General features: G+C 54.1%; 1 protein-coding gene and 1 pseudogene across 1 annotated transcript; both read left to right on the forward strand.

The window, feature by feature from the left end:
• Positions 1-1,110: 1,110 nt before the first annotated feature.
• Positions 1,111-2,834, forward strand: LOC139080946 (heat shock transcription factor, X-linked member 3-like). The gene is made up of 2 exons (XM_070603876.1): positions 1,111-1,739; positions 2,155-2,834. Exons 1-2 carry the CDS (start codon positions 1,245-1,247, stop codon positions 2,743-2,745), a joined length of 1,086 nt encoding a protein of 361 aa, XP_070459977.1. The 5' UTR covers positions 1,111-1,244; the 3' UTR covers positions 2,746-2,834.
• An 11,972-nt stretch (positions 2,835-14,806) lies between these two features.
• LOC139080885 (melanoma-associated antigen 10-like) lies at positions 14,807-17,855 on the forward strand (annotated as a pseudogene).
• The last annotated feature ends 612 nt before the right edge of the window (positions 17,856-18,467 follow it).

Here is an 18,467-nt window from a genome sequence, read left to right on the forward strand (position 1 = left end):
AGCAAGGCTGGCTCAGGGGAAGGGGCAGTGAAATGCTTTGTCTCAACAGAACAGAATAGATGCTGAACTCCCCAAATCAAGTAATTAAAAGGGGAAGTAGTACGAAAAGAGATCCAATTTGGAAGTGGGAGGCCAGAAATCTGGGAGAGCAGAAGCCAAACCACTCTATTAAAGAAAGGACTTTAAATTAAAGAAGGGCTGTAGAGACAGCCTCAAAGGAGGTTGAATCAGGGCATCTGGGGAAGGTGACTTGAAAAGGGCAAACACAGGTGTTCCCAAAGTGAGCACGTCTTGGGCAAGAAGAAGAGTTTCCATGGGGAGGTAACGGAAACTAAAGACAATCCCACTGTGATCTGGAGAAGGATGAGATTTGGAGGCAAGCAGAGTTCAAGAGGAGACTCCCTCCCAAGCACCGTGGAGGATGCAGCTATCCACTCACTTGCTGGTCCTGTGGGTAAAACTGTGTTTGAGGTGCTTTGGGTGACACCGAGGTTGAAGAACCCGAGGAGCACTCCCGCTATTCTCCAGTACAGCCCTAATCTGGAGACAACTTGACCCGGGGCAAGAAAACAGGACTCTTTGTTTGGGCCCATCTGAGCAGGACCAATCAACCAGCAGGAGGAGCCGGAAGAGACAAAAGCAGGCAGTAGGGGTAGGAGGAAGAAGGAGGGGGCTACCAACCTAGACCCTGCCAATCAGCCTGCTAGGTACCACCGTCTTCTGGGAGGCACGGTCCCCCAGAGGCCCATCTGACCCGCCTAGTCTTGGTGGGAGCCAAGCTAGGACTAACCAGGGCCTGGCCTTTGAGTACATCAGAGGGGTCAGCAACAGGCCCCCTCCCCGTCTTTAGGGGTGGGAGTGGAGATAGGATCGTGCTTTCTCAACCCATCCAGGGCCTGGCCCCAGGAAACAATGTGCCTGGCGACTGACGGGAGCCTTTTCTGGGAACTTGAACCACGCGTTTCTCTCCTTTTAGAAAAGAGAGAAACTGGGACCCTGTACCCCTCCCCTCCCCCACACTTGGCCAGAACTTCCTCTCCAGACCAGCTGTGAGCCACCTTTGTGACATCATGTGACAACTAAAGGGAACGATGACTTAAGCAGCCGGTTGCCGCACTACCGAGACTCTAGAATTTTGTGGACAGTATTTACTGGGCATCCCCACCCTGACCGAAGGCATTTCTGACCTGAGAGTTCAGGGATATGATCTCAGATAGAAAGTGCTCCTGACCTAGACTAGCTCCATGGCTAGTCAGGGTACCGACCAGACAGATGAAGTCAAGCAGGCCCCATCAGGTGACCGAGAGCCAGCAACAGGGGTCCCAACTAATTCATCCCTGGATCCAAAGTTGGATTCAAGGGAGATTTTGGGGACCTGCAGTGACCAAGCCATAAGCCAAGATCCAGGCCCCCAAGACAACCCGCGACCACAGGACCCAAACCAAGGCATCGTCCACGTGGAAGAAAACCACCACCTTCTCGGGCTCTCCTTCCCAAGAAAGCTTTGGATGGTAGCTGAGGACGACGCCTTCACGTCCGTGCGCTGGAATGACGAGGGAGACACCGTGATCATTGAAGAGGATCTTTTCCAGAGGGAGATTCTTCAACGGAGAGGCCCAGGGAGAATTTTTGAAACAGACAGCTTGAAGAGTTTTATCCGCCAACTGAATCTCTACGGCTTCAGCAAAATACGTCCAAACGACCCTTCGGTTCACTCTCCAGGGAACAAGAGAATGATGGTAAAGTAGAACGTCCTTCTTTTTCCCATGTTCTCCATCCCTCGAACATCTTCCTAGTAGACCAAGATGAATGATGCACTGAAAGGGTTTAATTTCTGAGGATAACTTTTTTCACATGAGGCTTTATTTATGGAAAGATGAGAAGGTATATTTGCTCCTTTGAAAGGACAGCCCCCTCAGAGGTAATCTGCAGGTGTGACGAAAGACTCTGAGAGGTCAGTTAATGTCAAGGAGATAGATGCACCTTAACCTAGGCATTATGTATGTTGAGTGAGCTCAGGCTCTAGGGCAAAAGGAAACTTGCCAGCAAGTTAAAAAGATCTTTTCTCCCTAGGAAAACAAGACCATTATGATTAGGAATGGGGGGAATGAATATTTGCTCCCAGGATGACTAACAGGATTGATTTCGTTTCAGATGTACCGTAACTCCAACTTTCAGAGAAATAAGCCTCTGCTCATTGAGAACATTCGGAGAAGAGGCAACCTGAGAATTACCACTCAGCCAGGGGCCAGCGCAACAACTCCAAAGAGAAAGAAGCAGGTAGAAGCTACGAGGCGCTCCCCACGAATCCATCGCAATGAACCCACCAAAGAAGGTGACAGAAAGGCCCAGAAGGAAAGCCCTAAAGCTCAGGGACCCAGTGACACCTGGTCGTTCGTGTGCTCTGAAAACCACTCTGTGAGCAGTGTAGCAGGACATGCCACAGAAAATCGTCACCCAAGTGAGCCAGGCAGCCCAAGTGGGGAGGGCACATCCAGGAATGTTCTGTTTGTGCCCCTGGCTACTGCCGGGGGAGACGGTGCAGAGGAACCACCCACCAGCCCCCCAGATTACCCCAATTATGATTCGGTGATGTCCTTATACAACACCTGTTATTCCATCCTGCTGGCTTCCCTCTCAGAGATGGCTCCACATGAGGTCCCTGATGAGGACGAGCAGCAGGAAGGCTCCTCAGATTACAAGTGTTCACTTTGTGAGCGCTTCAAGGACAATCCAGGTCCCTAAGCTCACAGGTCACTGGTGACAGATAAAAACTACCATTTTATAACCATGATGCAAAACTCTGATGGAGTAAATAAACAATCTTATGAGAATTGTGAGTCAGTGTTCTTTCTAACTTGCGGTCCTATACACACCTCACCAGATAAGCCTGAGGAGGCTGGAAATCCAGGCCCCAAACAGGCTTTGGTGCCCGTTGTCCTCTTTCATTTGAAGAACCAGCATTTTCACACATTCAGCCAACGACTGGGGAGCCCAAGAAGATCTCCTTCCCTGAGCCTGGCCTGGTGGTCAGGACACAGAACAGCCCGGTTCTTGATTGGGGGTATCACCTTACACTATTCCACTATTGACATATCTTGAAACTGGAGGGTCTTTCCTCATGGGTCCCCCTATGATGCCAGGAAGTTTCTGATCAGCAGCTGAATGTTTCTTGCCCAAGAGCCAGGGGTCTTCCAAGAGGTCCATCTAAAAGTAGGGCCACTTCATTTGCCGAGGGATGTCCGACAACTGCCTGGGGGAAAGCCCATCATGCTCATAGGTAACAACCATTAGAAATTTTCCCAATAAATGACCAAAAAAAAGAGAATGAAAGAAAAAAGACTTCCCACAAAATAAACAACACTACCTAGCAATTTTCTGAAAGAGCTGTATTTAGGCTCCTTTCTTTGCACATGAAGTAGCTGTGCGACATGTCTAACACGCATGCTCCATGCGCCAAGGGACTCTTTTACAACAGAGAAAGAGTCATTTGCAAGGACAGACAGGTGCTCTGTTTCCAAGTCTGAGGTCCTCTTCATCAGGAATGAGGCCATCCAGGACTGGTCACTCTCCAGCAATCACTCAGCGCCCGCTCCCAGCCTCTACACAACGTCCCCTGGGTGCTGTGCAAACACTGAGTTTGACCAGAACAAAGAGAGGGGAGAACACTAATGAGTCCTCTTAAAACGTATTTCTTTGGTCAATCCAGAAATCAGCTGGAGCAAAATGAGTGGCAGCGCCAAGAACTCCCTGGCAGCTTTCCCTTTTTCCTGAAGGTCAAAGTCCTTGAGACTGTCACTGAGCCCAGAGAGGCATCTTGCAAGGAAAGTCCCGCTCCCCGTCCCTGCATCTGAGTGGAGAATCTGTCTAGGTGAACAGCACATAGTGGGTAGCGCGCTCCCGTGCGGTGCCAATCCACACCTAACCTGATTTCCACGTCCACCGTGTGACGAGCTGCTGGGTCACAATTTAGCTGGTCTCTCGGTGACCTTCCTCTGAAGAGCCCACGCTCCTCAGGCCTCCTGCCCCAAGGGGATCAGGTGCTCTGGGAGGTCTACCTGGAAGACATCCTTTCTGCCTCTCCTAGGGATGGGCTCCAGCAGCCACCTGGGGTTTGGAAGCACCGTCAGGAACTTCTGCTTCAGGTTGGTCAGCACGGCTTGATTTTCCAGTTCCACCACCTCATCGGGAGCTAAGTTTTCTGGACCCTGCAAAGTTTCCCCAATGTCAACGAGCCCTGTGCACAAAGGGAGGAGCACAGAGATGTTTTTCCTTCCATAAACCAAGGGCTGCCTGTCAGACAACATGGGTATTCAAAGTTACAGCCACCGGAGACTAAGATGATATCGCCCAATGGACACGGAGTGAAGTGGGTCACTCTGAGTGAGCACTCCTGACGTGCCAAACTCTGTCCAAGGGATTCTGAGAGAGGCTGAGTGAGGGACAATGAGGAGGAGAGGGTCCTGTCCTCAACAACCCCACCAAAATAACGGGCAGATCCCAGCCAGACTGCTGAGGGCAGCAGGAACAGATCACAAGGGCCCCGGCCCCTGCAGGGAACTTACAGGCCATCAGGCCCCCAAGCACTTCACCAGGGGACAGGAGCTGATGTGGGGCCTCAACCATTGAGGGGTCAGGGGACTTGCCCAGTATGCAGTGGGCACTGGGGGTGGGACAGGCACGTGAAGCCAGGCAGGCAGCTTGAGTCCAGAGGCCAGTCCAACCCGCTCTGTGTGCTATGCTGCCTCTCAGGGTCTCTCTCACTCGCATGCACGCACAAGCACATACACACAGGCAAACCCCACATGCAGACTTGGACCTGACCCTGCCCCTTGGATCACAAATGGGAACTGAGGCCCAGGATGGAGAAAAGATTCACCCCGGGTCGTGGAACCTCGGCAGGCAGACCCCCAGCCCAGGGCCCCCTGCTCCCCCTCTGAAGGTGTGTTGCTGAAAGAAACCACACACCCCACACACAGCAGTTCAAAAGAAAACAAGCCCTGGGGGCGGCCCTGGGAGGTGTCTGAGCGGTGCTCAGCACAGCAGCACTTGCCGGCTATCACTCCACTGCCACACTTTTCCCCTTCCCGGAGCAAGGCCCGAATCTGAGCGGGCGTCCTCCCCAGCCTCTCCACCAGCAGCTCCTTCCAGGCTGCGTCTTCACAGTCCCTGTGAGCAATGTGGATGGCGATGGTTCAGTCCCGGGGGCTGTGCAGCAGGGGATGCCAATGCGTCTCCATGGTCTTGACCCCATTTAAGACAAAACCTGCATAGGGCTGCCGGAAGGAGAGGCAGCTGAACTTCATCTCCCCAGAGCTCCTTGGGCCTCACGTGGCCTGTGGAAACGCAGAACAATGAACATCAACAAACATTGCAGATCAGCACTCCAAGCTCACTGCTACCTGGAGTTTATTTTGGCCAATTGTAAGCAAGGGCTCGATTTTAAAGGGATGAAAATAGGCAGTTTGAATGGAAGGGCAGCTGCAAAAGAGGAAAGGAGGCCGTCTTTGATGGGAATTCTGGGAGCTTTGAGTTAGGTGCCCCTGGCTGGGGAAGACCCCACACTGAAATGGAATAATACAGCCTCAGGGAGGGAACCATGCAGAGCAGCAACTGGGGCTGAGTTTCTAGTCAGTTTCCAATTAAGCTGCAAATTCTCTGAGACGTCACGGAAACCAAAAATTTCCAGAGGAGAGAGTGGTAGGAGCCGGGGTCAAAATCATCCTGGAAATGACTACTGACCAGTAAAGATCCAGTATGCGCCCGTGTCCACGTGTTCAGGCCCGTTCAGCAATGTGGACGGTAGCAGAGACTTCCAGGCTAAGGCTGTGCTGTGGAGTGAAGAGGGCAGTCTCTCCCTGCTGAGACCTGGAGGATAACGTGAAAATTAGACGTGACCTTGGATTTGAAGCACCTGCCACATAGTAGGTGGGCACATGCAAAAAGTGGAGAATTTCGGGGCAAATTTGACTTTCTCAGAAACCCCTCCCACAAATGAAGGGGATTTTGTCGTAATAAATTATAACAGCTGCTTTTTGTTGAGCATCTATTACGCGACGGTAGTACGTGTTGGAGAGATGTCAAGGGCTCCCCCACACCTCGTCTTCCTCTCCTCCCTGGACCAATGGGGAAACTGCACTGCCAGTCCTCTTGTGCTCAGGAAGGGTCCTATGAGGACTCTTTGCTGCTGATAGCAGCAGGTGCGTTGTCTGCCACAGCCTTCTCTATAGAAGGCACCACAGGGGTTGTGGATTAATTCTCAAGCTGTGACAACACAGGACACTGACCACGCTGTTTCTCCACCCAGGGACTTAAGCCATGCACATTAGACCCTTAGAGGTGAGATGCCAGATTCCGTGCCTTCGGGGCCCTGGGCAGGGGTGAAGATGTTCAAAACAGGATCTGCCCCACAGGAGGCTGGCTGCAGGAATTCCTCCTGCCACCTGCTCCCTTAGGCCCCTGTGCTACACCCCTCAGTCCCCTCAGGACTGTGATGCATCTCTCTTAGGAGGCCAGCAGCCTGCTGCCGAATGGCCCTGTAGGGATTGAGGGTGTCCTCCTCCTGGGGCTCAGCCTTGTGCCTCCATCAGCCCTGCTGTCCACTCTGCCCACTCTCTCCCCAACCTGGCCTCCTGGGTCTGCCCAGCGTGGGGCTTTGTCCCGCCTGTCCCCCTATTGACAACCGCTCAGTCCCCGGTGCCGATGTTCTTGTGCACATATCTGCATTTGGAGGTCCCCAGATAAGAATCCTCTTTCAGCAGAGCTGAAATTCAGGGAGAGCTGGCAGGACGTGATGTAGCCTTTTGCTGAGTCTCCTAATGGCTGGTAAGTAATAATCACTGCCATGTGGGTGTGAGCCAAATCACTATGATTATAAGTCATTTTCAAATAATTCCCTATGTAATGCCAAAGGTTTGATTAAGATGATGGCCTGGTCAGGGTCACTATGAGGTTTTGCTTTCTGAGGCTGAGCCAGAGGGAGGAGTGTCTTCTCAGACACTCACAGAGCCAGCTAGGACCTTGGTGTCCCCAAACAGAGAGTTTGAGCAGACGAAAGTTTCTAGCAGATGGCAGGCATGGTCACCAGGATGCTCCCCAGGACCCAGACACCCCTAGACTCAAAGGTGTATTTGGAAAGGAGCCGGGCAGGAGAGGGCTTTGGGTTCCCAGGAGGCAGGCTGTGAAGAGGGTCAGCTGTCCCAGGAGAGGAGGAAGGAGGAGGACCCTCCAGATCACATCTGAACTCCCCCAGGGGAGGGACGTGGCAGCAGATGCGGCTACAGGTGAGCTGGATCCCCGGACCACATCATGAAGTGGGTGCTCATGGGACAAGTCCCAGGACCAGACCCATGTGGGGCACTCCAGAATGGAAGCAGGGACCCCGAGTGTCCGTTCTTGGAGGGAACTGACTGGTGTGGGACAGCGCTCGCCCAGGGCAGCCATGGACCACAGGGCTGCAGCAGCCGGGATGCACCAAGTGCCTCACAGGGTGCGTCAGGCAGGCATTTCCAGGGTGCAGCGTACTCCACAGCAGGCTCTGTGTGGGCACATGACACCGGGTCCCCAGCCAGTCCAGAATAGGGCAGGGCAGAGCACACAGCAGCTCCCCTGCCCATCAGCAGGAAGGTTCTGACATCCTCTCTGATGCCCTGAACCTGCCCCGTGAGGGGCTTGTGTGAGGCATCTCAGCCATGGTCCTGCTTCTCTAAGAAGCCCCCATTCCCCAGCCGTGGCTGAAGCCTGCTCAGAACTCCAGCTTCCTTGGCAAGTGGCTGACCTCCTCCCTGGCTCTCACCTGCCCTCCTCTGTGGCAAATATCACTGGCCGCTGCCCCAGGGCCCTTCGTGAGCAAGTACGGCGTCCCAGGCCTCTGCCTGTTCTCGGTCCCTGAGCCGGGGCTGGGCACAGGAATAGGGCTGGTCTGATGGCAGATGAAGGGTGTGATGCCAAGGGACATCCACAAGACAGCATCAGGGGGCAAAGCCATGTCTGCCCAGTACTCAGACGAAGGGGCTGTTCAAAGGGCTCCACAGACACTTAACCAGTGTGCATGCATGAGAGTCTCCAGCCCCGTGGACTCTGTGCATTGGACTGCTGCCCTGCCACGTGCCTGACGTCCAGCCTGCCCGCAGGAGTGAGCCTTCAGTAAAATATCGAGCCCCAAACCAGCTGGGAGAGAAGGGGAGCAGACTGGGCAGGTGACTGGGAGAGCATGGCCCATGCCTGAAAATAGGAGCAGCCTTCAAAGGGCCGCACTTCCAACACCCACGTCCAAGTATAACCTTCTCTATCCTCACACCCTCCGTCCTAGACCCCGCCTCTCTCCAAGGCCCCCATCTCCATGTCAGGAGAAATGGCAACCCGATCAGGCTAGGAGAGGCCCTGTAGGCAGGGTCCAGTGTCAGGCTCTCCTTGCCACCACTGCTTGGCCTCCTTGCAGTCCCTAAATTATGTGGCATGTAGCGTCACACATGAGGTCGCCAGGGAGGACCGCTGGAACCCCTTTGATTGTGGGGGAGACAGCTCAGGCCAGTGCAGGGACAGGGCTTTGCACCCGTGGAAAGCTCAGCTTGAATACGAGCTCTGCTGCTCATAAGCCGAGCGAATCACGTAAACTCTCTGCGCCTCAATTTCTTGATCTGTAGGATGGGCGCAGCACCAGCACAAGCTCAAAGCATTGGTGTGAGTTTATACACGATGTGACCTTCTTGTAAGATGCCCAAGTTAGCTGGTCAGTAGACGTAGGTCTTGTCACTGTGTGTCTAAGATGTACCTTCCCCCCACCTTGTGACAACTCTCAACCAGGATATGTCTTCTGACCCCTGTGTACACTGATTGAGGTGGCCTTCCTTTCTGGCTGAAAATCTGCTATTGAGGATGGTCCATCTGACATGTCAGAACCGGGCAAACATGCTATAACTTGCTCCAGAGGCGGCCGGGGGGATGGTCAGCGCTCCTGGGCTGGGACAGAGAGAAGACACTGGGCTGTGGGAGTTGGCCCTGGGGAGGCATCAAGACCTCCTCCAGGCCCACCTCCTGCTCGAAACTCTGCATCCCAAAGTTCTGCGAGGGAGGGTCCTCCTGGTGGATGGATGCCCTGAATGCTGAAAGGAACGCATTACCTCGGGCCTGCCCCCAGCTCCCATCTGCACGGTTTCTTGGAGCCCTGGAGCCACCTTCCCAATTCTCCCCCAAAGCACAGCACGAACTTGGAGGGTCTGCCCTCCACGTGGTCATTTTGAAACCATTCTGCTCACACAAGCTCTTTCAAGGTGTGAAACATTTTGAGCTCCTAATTGCCAGCCCTAAACTTCCTTTTGCTGTGATGTTTCCAATTTCCTTTTCTGTGTTTCCTCCTAGAAAGCAGCCAGAAAAGGGACGACGTCCCCAGGACAGGAGTATGTGCACATGATGCTCTGGAAGCTGCCGCCAATGCTTTGGGTAAGACCCTCAAAAGTTAGTCAGCCTGGCTGTGCCTTTTCCCCGCTTGACCCGAGTGATCTGCAGGCTTGGAATGTCGCTTGAAAGACCTAAAAACCCTCAGCATGTCAATGACCTCTGAGAATCTGGGAGGAAAATGCATGGAAGACCGGTGACACTGGGTGTCAGGTAGACGGGTGTAAGACATGATTATCTACTGTTTACATGTTTGAGATTTTCTGGAATACAAAGCTTTTATCATAAACATGCCATTCCATTTGATATCCTAGCTAAAATGGACCATTAAAAATGACCAAACGGATCCACAGAAAAAATGGAAAACCTAAATAGTACAATAGAAACTGAAACTGTATTTAAGCTCAAGCCGCCCTCAAGCATTCCAGGACGGGGCAGTTTTGGAGGCCAGTTCTACCAAACGGTCAGGGAGAACTCGTTATCATTTATGTCAACTCTTTCAAACCATAGAAAATACGAGCAATTGTTCAACTCATTTTCCCAAGCAAATTCCCCTTGATTTAAACACTGGAGGAGGACCCCACCACGAAAAGAACACTTAAGACAAAATCACTCACATAGCAGCAGCTATTCTAAATAAATGAATAGCATATTCAACATAGTAGAGAATTAAATGGACAAACAGGCTGTGTCCAATGAATGAAAATATGATTTAACAGTAGAAAACACTTTCAATTGTAATTCCCTACAAATTAGCAGGGATAAGAAGGAGAAAACCTTTGATCCCATCAACGGGTACAGAAAAATCCTTTGAATGAAATTCAACACAAGTGCATGGAAAAAACTTCCAGCAGAAGAAGATTAGAAGTGGAATTCGCTTTCCTGAAAGCAACAGCAAACACGCTGAAGTGTGCAATGCTGGAAGCACTCTTGTCAGAGACAAGTCACAGATACATGATATCACCTCTCCTTTCTGAAGCCACGTTGGAACACAAAGCCAGAGCCATGGGTGTCCAAATAAGTGTCAGGTATGAGAATCGAAAAGAAAGAGTTTCTATTGGGTGTGAGAAGATCATCACCTTTCTAGAAAATTGAGAGGAATGGGTACATTGAATATTCAAGCGAAAAACAGACTTCAGGAAAAGAGTGGATGGCAGATCACGACTATAGGAAAATGAAGAGCCTTGCCACAACACAGCAAAAACTATTTAGCATGTGCAGTAACAGAAAATCTCCATTCACGACAGCAACAAGATCCAAAATTTAACTAAGAAGCCAAACGAAAACACACAAGATCTTTATGAACTCAGTGATACAAGTTTACTGATCAATTCAGGTAGACGAAGTCCTCCCAGAGGGAGCAGTATGCTATGTTCCTCGAGGACAGAATAGCGCAAAGTTGTCAGTTCTGCTTGAAAGGCTGTAGGGACCAAGATGACAATCAAGCTCGGACTTCTGTCTTCCACTCCCAAAATCAACCCTGGGAAGCCACAGAATGGAGAATGAAAGTAAACACACACACACACACACACACACACACACACAAATAACTACACACCTGTTACAATAGTGAGAATCTGGTACACTGACAACACCAAATGCTGTCGAGGAAGTGCGGCAGCAGGAACTCCTATCCATTGCTCATGAGAATGTAAAATGGTACAGCCACTTTGGGAGATGGTTTGGCAGTTACAAAACCCAACATACGTATTCTCACTATATGATCCAGCAATCATATGCGTATTTACCCAAAAGAGGTGAAAATGTATGTCCACACAAAACCCTGCACACAGATATTTAGGGAAGGTTTGCCAATAGTTGTCAAAACTTGGAAGCAACCAAGATGTCCTTCAGTAGGTGAATGGGTAAATAATTTGTGGTACATCCAGAGAATGGAATATGATTCAGTGCAAAAAAGAAATGAGCTGCCAAGCCATGGAAAGACATGGAAGAACCTTAAGGGCATAGCGCCAAGTGGACAAAGCCAATCTGAAAAGGCCCCATACTGTGTGAGTCCAATTATACGAACATCCTAGAAAAGGCAATAAAATGAAGACAGTCAAAAGAACAGCAGTTGCCAGAGGTTGTGAGGGGAGGGCGCAACAGGCAGAGCACACAGGGGACTTTTAGGCCCGTGAAACTTCTCTGGATGACACTCTAACGATGGACACATGTCATTACACATTTGCCCAAACTCACAGAATGCACAACACCAAGTGTGAACCCTAATGTAACTGATGGGCATTGGGGGATACGATGTGTCAATGTAGGTTCATCAATGATAACAAACGTCCCAGTCTGGTGGGAGATGTCGATAATGGGGGAGGTGATGCATGTGAGGGGGCAGGGTGTGAGTGGGAAATCTCCTCTGTTCCTTCTTATTGTCTGGGCACCTAAGAGGCTCTAAAAAAGAATAAAGCCTTCAAAAACAACACACAATATGAATGACATCTAAACAACAGAACAGGAGAAAGCCCTGGGGGAGACTGCAGACTGCAGTGAGCTGGTATTTGTGTTTGGGTGGGATGTGGGCAGTGGCAGTCAAGTTGGGAAGGGCTGTAGGCTGGAAAGATGCAGATGACGGGATGGGTAGGAGGAAAGGTTTCAAACTTCTGCTCCTGCTTCACTGCACACATCTGAAGCAGGCCCTCAGGACACACAGGCCAGTGGCCCTGGGGCAAAACCGGGACGGCGGGAAAGATGGGTTGATTAAGGCATTTGAGGCCGGAGTCTGTGCTAATAATCACCTGACACCATCTTAGCGGGTGAGGACTGGCCTTTCAAAAGATTCTCATTTTAATACAATTTAAAGAATAGACAAGAAACGGAATAGGCAGTATCAGAGCGAATCACATAAAGAGAAGGTATTCTTTCATGAATAAGACATACACACGTATAGTCTACATATAGCTATAAAGACCTAATAGGAACATAGGTGCATATACAAGTGCCTAGGTGCATACTCCCGTGGCATGTCCACACACGAGTCTAGCAGCACATATCAGCTACAGATGTGTTCTAGATGTAGATACAGGGCTCCCGCAGTGGGCAGACATGTACAATGTATTTCTTACTAGGAAGGAGGATAAATGAGTGAAAATCCCTGCACTGAGCACGCAATAGGAGGTCACCATAAACCCGGAGGAGCATCCCGAAGCCCCCGCAGCTGCTCAACCTGGACAGGACAAACGCAATCCCGAAAAGAAATGGTTCGCCGAGTCCGGCTGGCTGGTGTCGAGACCCCACGGGAAGGGGGCTTCTCCCATGAACCCCTCGGCCCTGGCGCCGCAGCCCCCATCCAGCCCTTCCCGGGACGGCAGCCCTTCTCGGCCAGGGTGGACGAGGACCCTCCCAAGGGAGGCCGGAGAGCTGCCCCCGCCCCAGAGCACAGGCCCACAGAAGCCCCGTGCCCCTCCTGTGCGCTCTGGGGCACCCCGGGCAGGGCTGTCAGCCGAGGGCTCCCCGCCCCCTCCGCAGCCAACAGGGGGTCAGAGCCTGGGGGTGAGGGACACAGACTCAGGGGGCAGGGCGGGGCTGCGGCCCAGGGCGGGCGAGAGTAAAGGAGAGCAGCAGAAGGCTGGCCAAGAGATCCCCAGACGCCGCTCTGCCCCTGCCACCAGCCCTGGGAGACCCCTAGCCACGGTGTTCGGATGTGACGTGTACCCCGGCTTCCGCCTCGGATTGGGGGTGGCTGAGAGCCTCACTGAGGGAGGCCGGATCCGGGGCAGCAGAAGGAAGGAGCCGAGGCTCAGCCAGGTGCCCAGGGAGCCCCGGGAGGGAGGGCTCCGGGCCCACGGCGTCCACCTCTGCCCCTGCTGTCAGCTCTGAGGGACCCTGGGGGACGGGAGGTGGTCCTGCTGAGCCCCCGCCCCCCTCCTCAGAGGAGCCTGCTGGGGAGGGCCTCGGGGAGGGAGCGGACTTGGGGCAGAGGCGGAGCCAGGCCCTGCTGGGGGTCGAGGAAGGAGAACAGGGTGGCCAAGGACCCCAGGGACTCCCTCCCAGCCCCTGCCATCAGCATTGAGCGTCCCCCTGGCTTAGTGGCCTGAGGTGACCCCCACAGATTCCCCAGGGGGTCTCAGAGCAGTGAGGGCTTTGGGTCCAGAGAGGGAGGATCCAGGGACCTGCCAGGGCTCAGGCTGAAGACCCTGAGGGAAGACAGAAGGGATGCCGCAGAAAGACACCCCGGCCGTCAGCACCAGGAGGCCCCGGGGCGCCATTACCAGAGGCGGCCTTTCCCGCCTTCCGCATCCGGGTGTCCGAGAGACTGGGGACTGGGTCAGAGAGCAGCGCCTGAGGGGCCGGAGGGGGGCGCCCAGGGCCTGCTGGAGTCCCGGGGAGACGCCGAGAGAGGGCTGAGGACCCTGGACCCAGGACAGAGAGGGAGCCTGTGGCCCTGCGCTCGGGCTTGGGAGGCCCCAGAGAGGGCCACCTCGGGAGGCGTGTCCAGCCTTCTGCCTCCGGAGTCTCGGGAGGTGAGGACTGTGACTTCAGGTCAGCCGAGGGTGGGGTCCCCGGACCCCGAGGGAGGACTGAGCAGACCCCCGGCCCAGGCATAGGCGACCCCAGCAGAAATCTGCCCCTGTGATCAGTCCTGCGAGGCCAGGCAGGATGTCAGGAGGGGTGGCCCGTCCACTTCCTGCTCGGGGTCTCAGTGGCATGGTGGCCTTGGCCTGCAGGATGCTACTTCGGGTTAGCAGAAGGGAAGGGTCCAGGCCTGGCCAGGAGTAACTAGGAATACCTTGAAGACTCTGAGGGGACTCCCACCCCCGGCAGAGGGGGGCCCACTGAAATCGGCCCTGCCCCTGTCACCCCTGAAGACCCCAGGCAGGGGTGGCGGCAGGTGGTGCAGCCCACTCACCTCTGCCTCGGGCTCTGCCAGGTGAGGCCTTGTTCTGTGGGGCGACGGCGGGTCAGCAGAGGGAGCCACATCTGGTCAGCAGATGAAGGGGTCCCGGATCTGCCAGGACTCCAGACAAGGAGCCTTTGGGAGGAACGGAGGGCATGGAGGTTCCCCCCACCCCAGAAGAGAAGGGACCTCACAGAGGCCAGCTTCCCTGTTCTCGGCCCAGGGAGGCCCCGGGGCAGGGAGGGCTGGACGTGGCCTGCTCCGACTTCCGTCATATGGTTGGGGATGGGGGATCTCAGGGAGGTGAGGTCTTGGTCTGAGGGGCACGACAGGTCAGCTGAGGGCAGAGTCCCAGGATCTGCCTTGTGTCAGGGTGAGGACCCTTCCTGAGGACTGAAGGTACCCCCCACCTCAGCAAAGAGAGGACGGCACAGAATCCGGCTGTCCCCTGTTCTCAGCCCTGGAAGGAACAGTCAGCGGTGGTCCCACATGGCACGCTCACTTCTAGCCTGGGCAGGAAGGTGGGGGGGCCCTCAGGAGGAGAGGGCCTGGTCTAAGGGGGAGATGTCAGGTGTCCCAGACGGGGGGCCAGGAGGAAAGACGAATAACCTACAGGAGTACTGGGGGAAGTCCCACCCCAGGCTACAGGGCTGGTCCCCGCTGCCAGCCTTTTGGGATGGCGGCGGTGGGGGCAGGCGGGTGGGCGTGGATGTGCAATCTCCTCCGATTTCTCTCAGAGGCTCAGGGAGGTGAGGACCTTGGTCTGCGAGGACGACATCAGGTCATCTGAGGAAGCACATCTGCTCAGCTGACACATTCCAGGAGCCAAGGTGAGGACCCCGAGGGAGGAGTGAGTGTACCCCCATTGCCAGGACAAAGTGGGACCCCATGGAAATCTGGCCTGGCCCTACTGGCCTTCTGGCACCCCCGGCAGGGCCTGTCTGGCTGAGCCCCTCCTCATTTCCAGGTCGGTGTCTCGGGAAGGGGGCAAGGGCCTCGATGTGAGGGTCTGGACTCAGGTCAGCAGAGGCAGGATCCCAGGCCCTGGCCGGGGTCATGGTGAGGGTTTGGGGACCCCCCCACACACCGGGACACGTGCAGCCCAGGCCAGCCCCACCCTGCTGTCTGCCGTGGGGACACCCGGGATCGGTGGGTGGATTCAGTCCCCCTCACTTCCTCTTCCGGTGTCTTGTCCTAAGGAGGGTGGCCTCAGGTCAACAGAGGAGTTGACCCAGGCCCTGCAGGGTGTCGAGGTGAAGACTGAGTGGACCACCCATCCCAGGACAGGTGGAACCCACAGAGTTGGGTCGCACTTCTTGTCCCTTGGTGCCTCCTGTTAGCCCCTCTGCAACTGTGGCCAGATGTGGGCCCCCTCGCTTCCTTCTACTCAGTCTCAGGGGTGCGTGGTCTTGTTCTGAGAGGTCTGCCTCAGGGCAGCAGCACGGTGGGGCCCAGGACCAGCCAGGGGAAAGGTGAGGACCCTGAGTGAGCTCAGAGGGGACCGCCCACCCCAGAGCTCTGGCGACCTCACAGAGTCCAGCCCAGCCCTCCTGTCAGACCCCACAGATCTGGAGCCCACCCCACCCCAGCCCACAGTCAGCCCCAGAACCTCGGGCTGTGCTGGGTGCTCCCTGAGGGGCCGACTCACTTCTTCCTTCAGATCCCTAGGACAGAGGCCGCCCTGGACAACAGAGCCCTGTGAAGCCGAGAGCGTCCCTAAGAGGAGGCCCGTAAGTCACCTCTGTCAGAGCCGCCAAGGGTGCGTTTCTCACCTAAGGCTGCTCACACTCCCTCTCCCCCCAGGCCCGTGGGTCCCCATTGGTCGCCTCCTGCCCACACTCCTGTCGGCTGCCCTGACAGGAGTCATCATCCCTCGTGCTCCAAAGCGACGGCGCTACATGCTTGAGGAAGGCCTTCAGTCCCAAAGCGAGACGCAGGGCCCAGTGGGTGCACTGCTTCCTGTGGCTGTGGAAGAGGATACTTCTTCGTCCTCCACCTGCTCCTCCTCTTCCCCTCCTCTTTCCCCTCCTCCTCCTCTTCCTCTTGCTATCCTCTCTTGTTGAGCACACCAGAGGAGGTTGATGATGTCGCTGGGGCCCCGAGTCCTCCCCAGAGCCCTCCAGAGTGCCTGCCCTCCCCCACTGCCATGGCCTCCCCTCCACTGAGCCAGTCTGAAGACGACAGCTCCAGCAGCCGAGGAGAGGAGGGTCCGAGCACCTCGCAGGCCCTGCCATACACTGCGTCCTTTCCCAGAAACGTGATTGATGACAAGGTGGCTGAGCTGGTGGAGTTCCTGCTTGTCAAGTATCGCACAAAGGAGCCCACCACAAAGGCAGAAGAGATGCTGAATACGGTCCTCAGAGATTACCAGGACCACTTCCCTGTGATCTTCAGTGAAGCCTCTGAGTGCATGCAGCTCGTCTTTGGCGTTGACGTGAAGGAAGTGGACCCCAGCGACCACGCCTATGTCCTGGTCACCACCCTAGGCCTCACCTACGATGGGATGCTGAGCGATGAGCAGAGCATGCCCAATACCGGCCTCCTGGTGATGCTCCTGGGCGTCATCCTCCTGCAGGGCGACTGTGCCCCCGAGGAGGACGTCTGGGAAGCACTGAGTGTCATGGGGGTGCGTGCCGGGAGGGAGCACTTCATCTACGGGGAGCCCAGGGAGCTTATCACTAAAGTTTGGGTGCAGGAGCAGTACGTGGAGTACCGGCAGGTACCCAACAGCGATCCTGCTCGCTACGAGTTCCTGTGGGGTCCCAGGGCCCACGCTGAAACCAGCAAGATGAGTCTCCTGGAGTTTTTGGCCAGTGCCATTGGGAGTGACCCCAGGTCCTTCCCAGTGTCGTATGAGGAAGCTTTGAGAGATCAGGAAGAGAGAGTTCAGGCCAGAATTGCCAGCACGGATAATGCTACTGACACGGCCAGTGCAAGTTGTAGTACCGTGCCCAGTAGCTCCTCCTGCCCTGAGTGAAGTCTAAAGCAGATTCTTCACTCTGTGTTTTAGGAAGGCAGTCAATGATCTAAGCAGTGGAGGGCCAGGCTGGGGCTGAGGGTATTATAGGGCATAACAGCTTTGTGTTCCTTTTTGGTGACTTTGAAATGTATCATCTTCTTTTTCTTTCTGCTTTTCTTCTTTGTGGTGAGGAAGATTGGCCCTGAACTAACATCTGTTGGCAATCTTCCTCTTTTTGCTTGAGGAAGATTGTCCCTTAGCTAAGATCTATGCCAGTCTTCCTCTATCTTTTGTGCGTGGGACGCCACCACAGCATGGCTTGATTAGCAGCACATAGGTCTGTGCCAGGGATCCAAACCCATGAAAACTGGGCCACCAAAGTGGAGGGCACTAACTGAACCGCTACACCACCCGGCGGGCCCCTCTTTCTTTTATTTTTTGCATTTTAAAATGTTGTTACTTTTAATTGAACATGTGTTAGCTTCCAAATCTAAGTTTATGAATGACATTGGTCACACATTTATTGCTATTTACCCAGTTTAAAAGAAAGTTTTGCCATTTTGTGGAAAAATAAAAGAGGAATACCTTCTGTTTTGTTTCTTTTGTAACAAGATAACTTGACATTGGAATAGGAATTTCACTGGAAATGTGAAAGAACTTCACATGAGATAAAAAATTTAAATGGTTCCTTTTAGAATTATCATTTTAGACTATCATTGTGTAAAATGAAGAGATATATACCAAGATTTTCTTTTTAACTTATCCAAGAATGTAGAAGAAATTAAATAGAAGCAATTCAACTCTCTGCTCACTGGCTCATTTCGTCCCCAGACATTCGCTGAGCCTCTGCTTCTCTGGTGGCTCTGTGTCAGCTGTGGGTGCGGGGACGCAGGGCCCCCTCACAACCATAGAATGAGAGTCTAGGAGCCGCAGTCCTAGAAGGAAAATGGTGAGGTGTCCCCTCCAGGACAAGTCAAAGAAGGTGGGAGGTGGTGCGGCCCCAGGAGAGCCCGCTCACGTGTAAACGCCCCGAGCCAGGGCAGTGTGGGGCTTCGGGAAACTGTGATTCCTTCTGTGGGAGTTGGTTGTCATGAAGCTCGGTGGTGGCAATGGCCAGACTCACAGTGTGTCTTAGGGCTGAGGGGCAAGTCTGAACTGGAAAATTACTCTGAAGAGTTTCTTAGGGATCACAGGTAACCAGAGAGAAATCTCCACCTGGGCAGGAAGGGAAGGTGTCCTGGGCTCTTGTCGCATTGCTGTTGAACA

This window comes from Equus przewalskii, chromosome X (genome assembly GCF_037783145.1).
Source record: "Equus przewalskii isolate Varuska chromosome X, EquPr2, whole genome shotgun sequence".
In the NCBI taxonomy this organism is placed as follows: domain Eukaryota; kingdom Metazoa; phylum Chordata; class Mammalia; order Perissodactyla; family Equidae; genus Equus; species Equus przewalskii.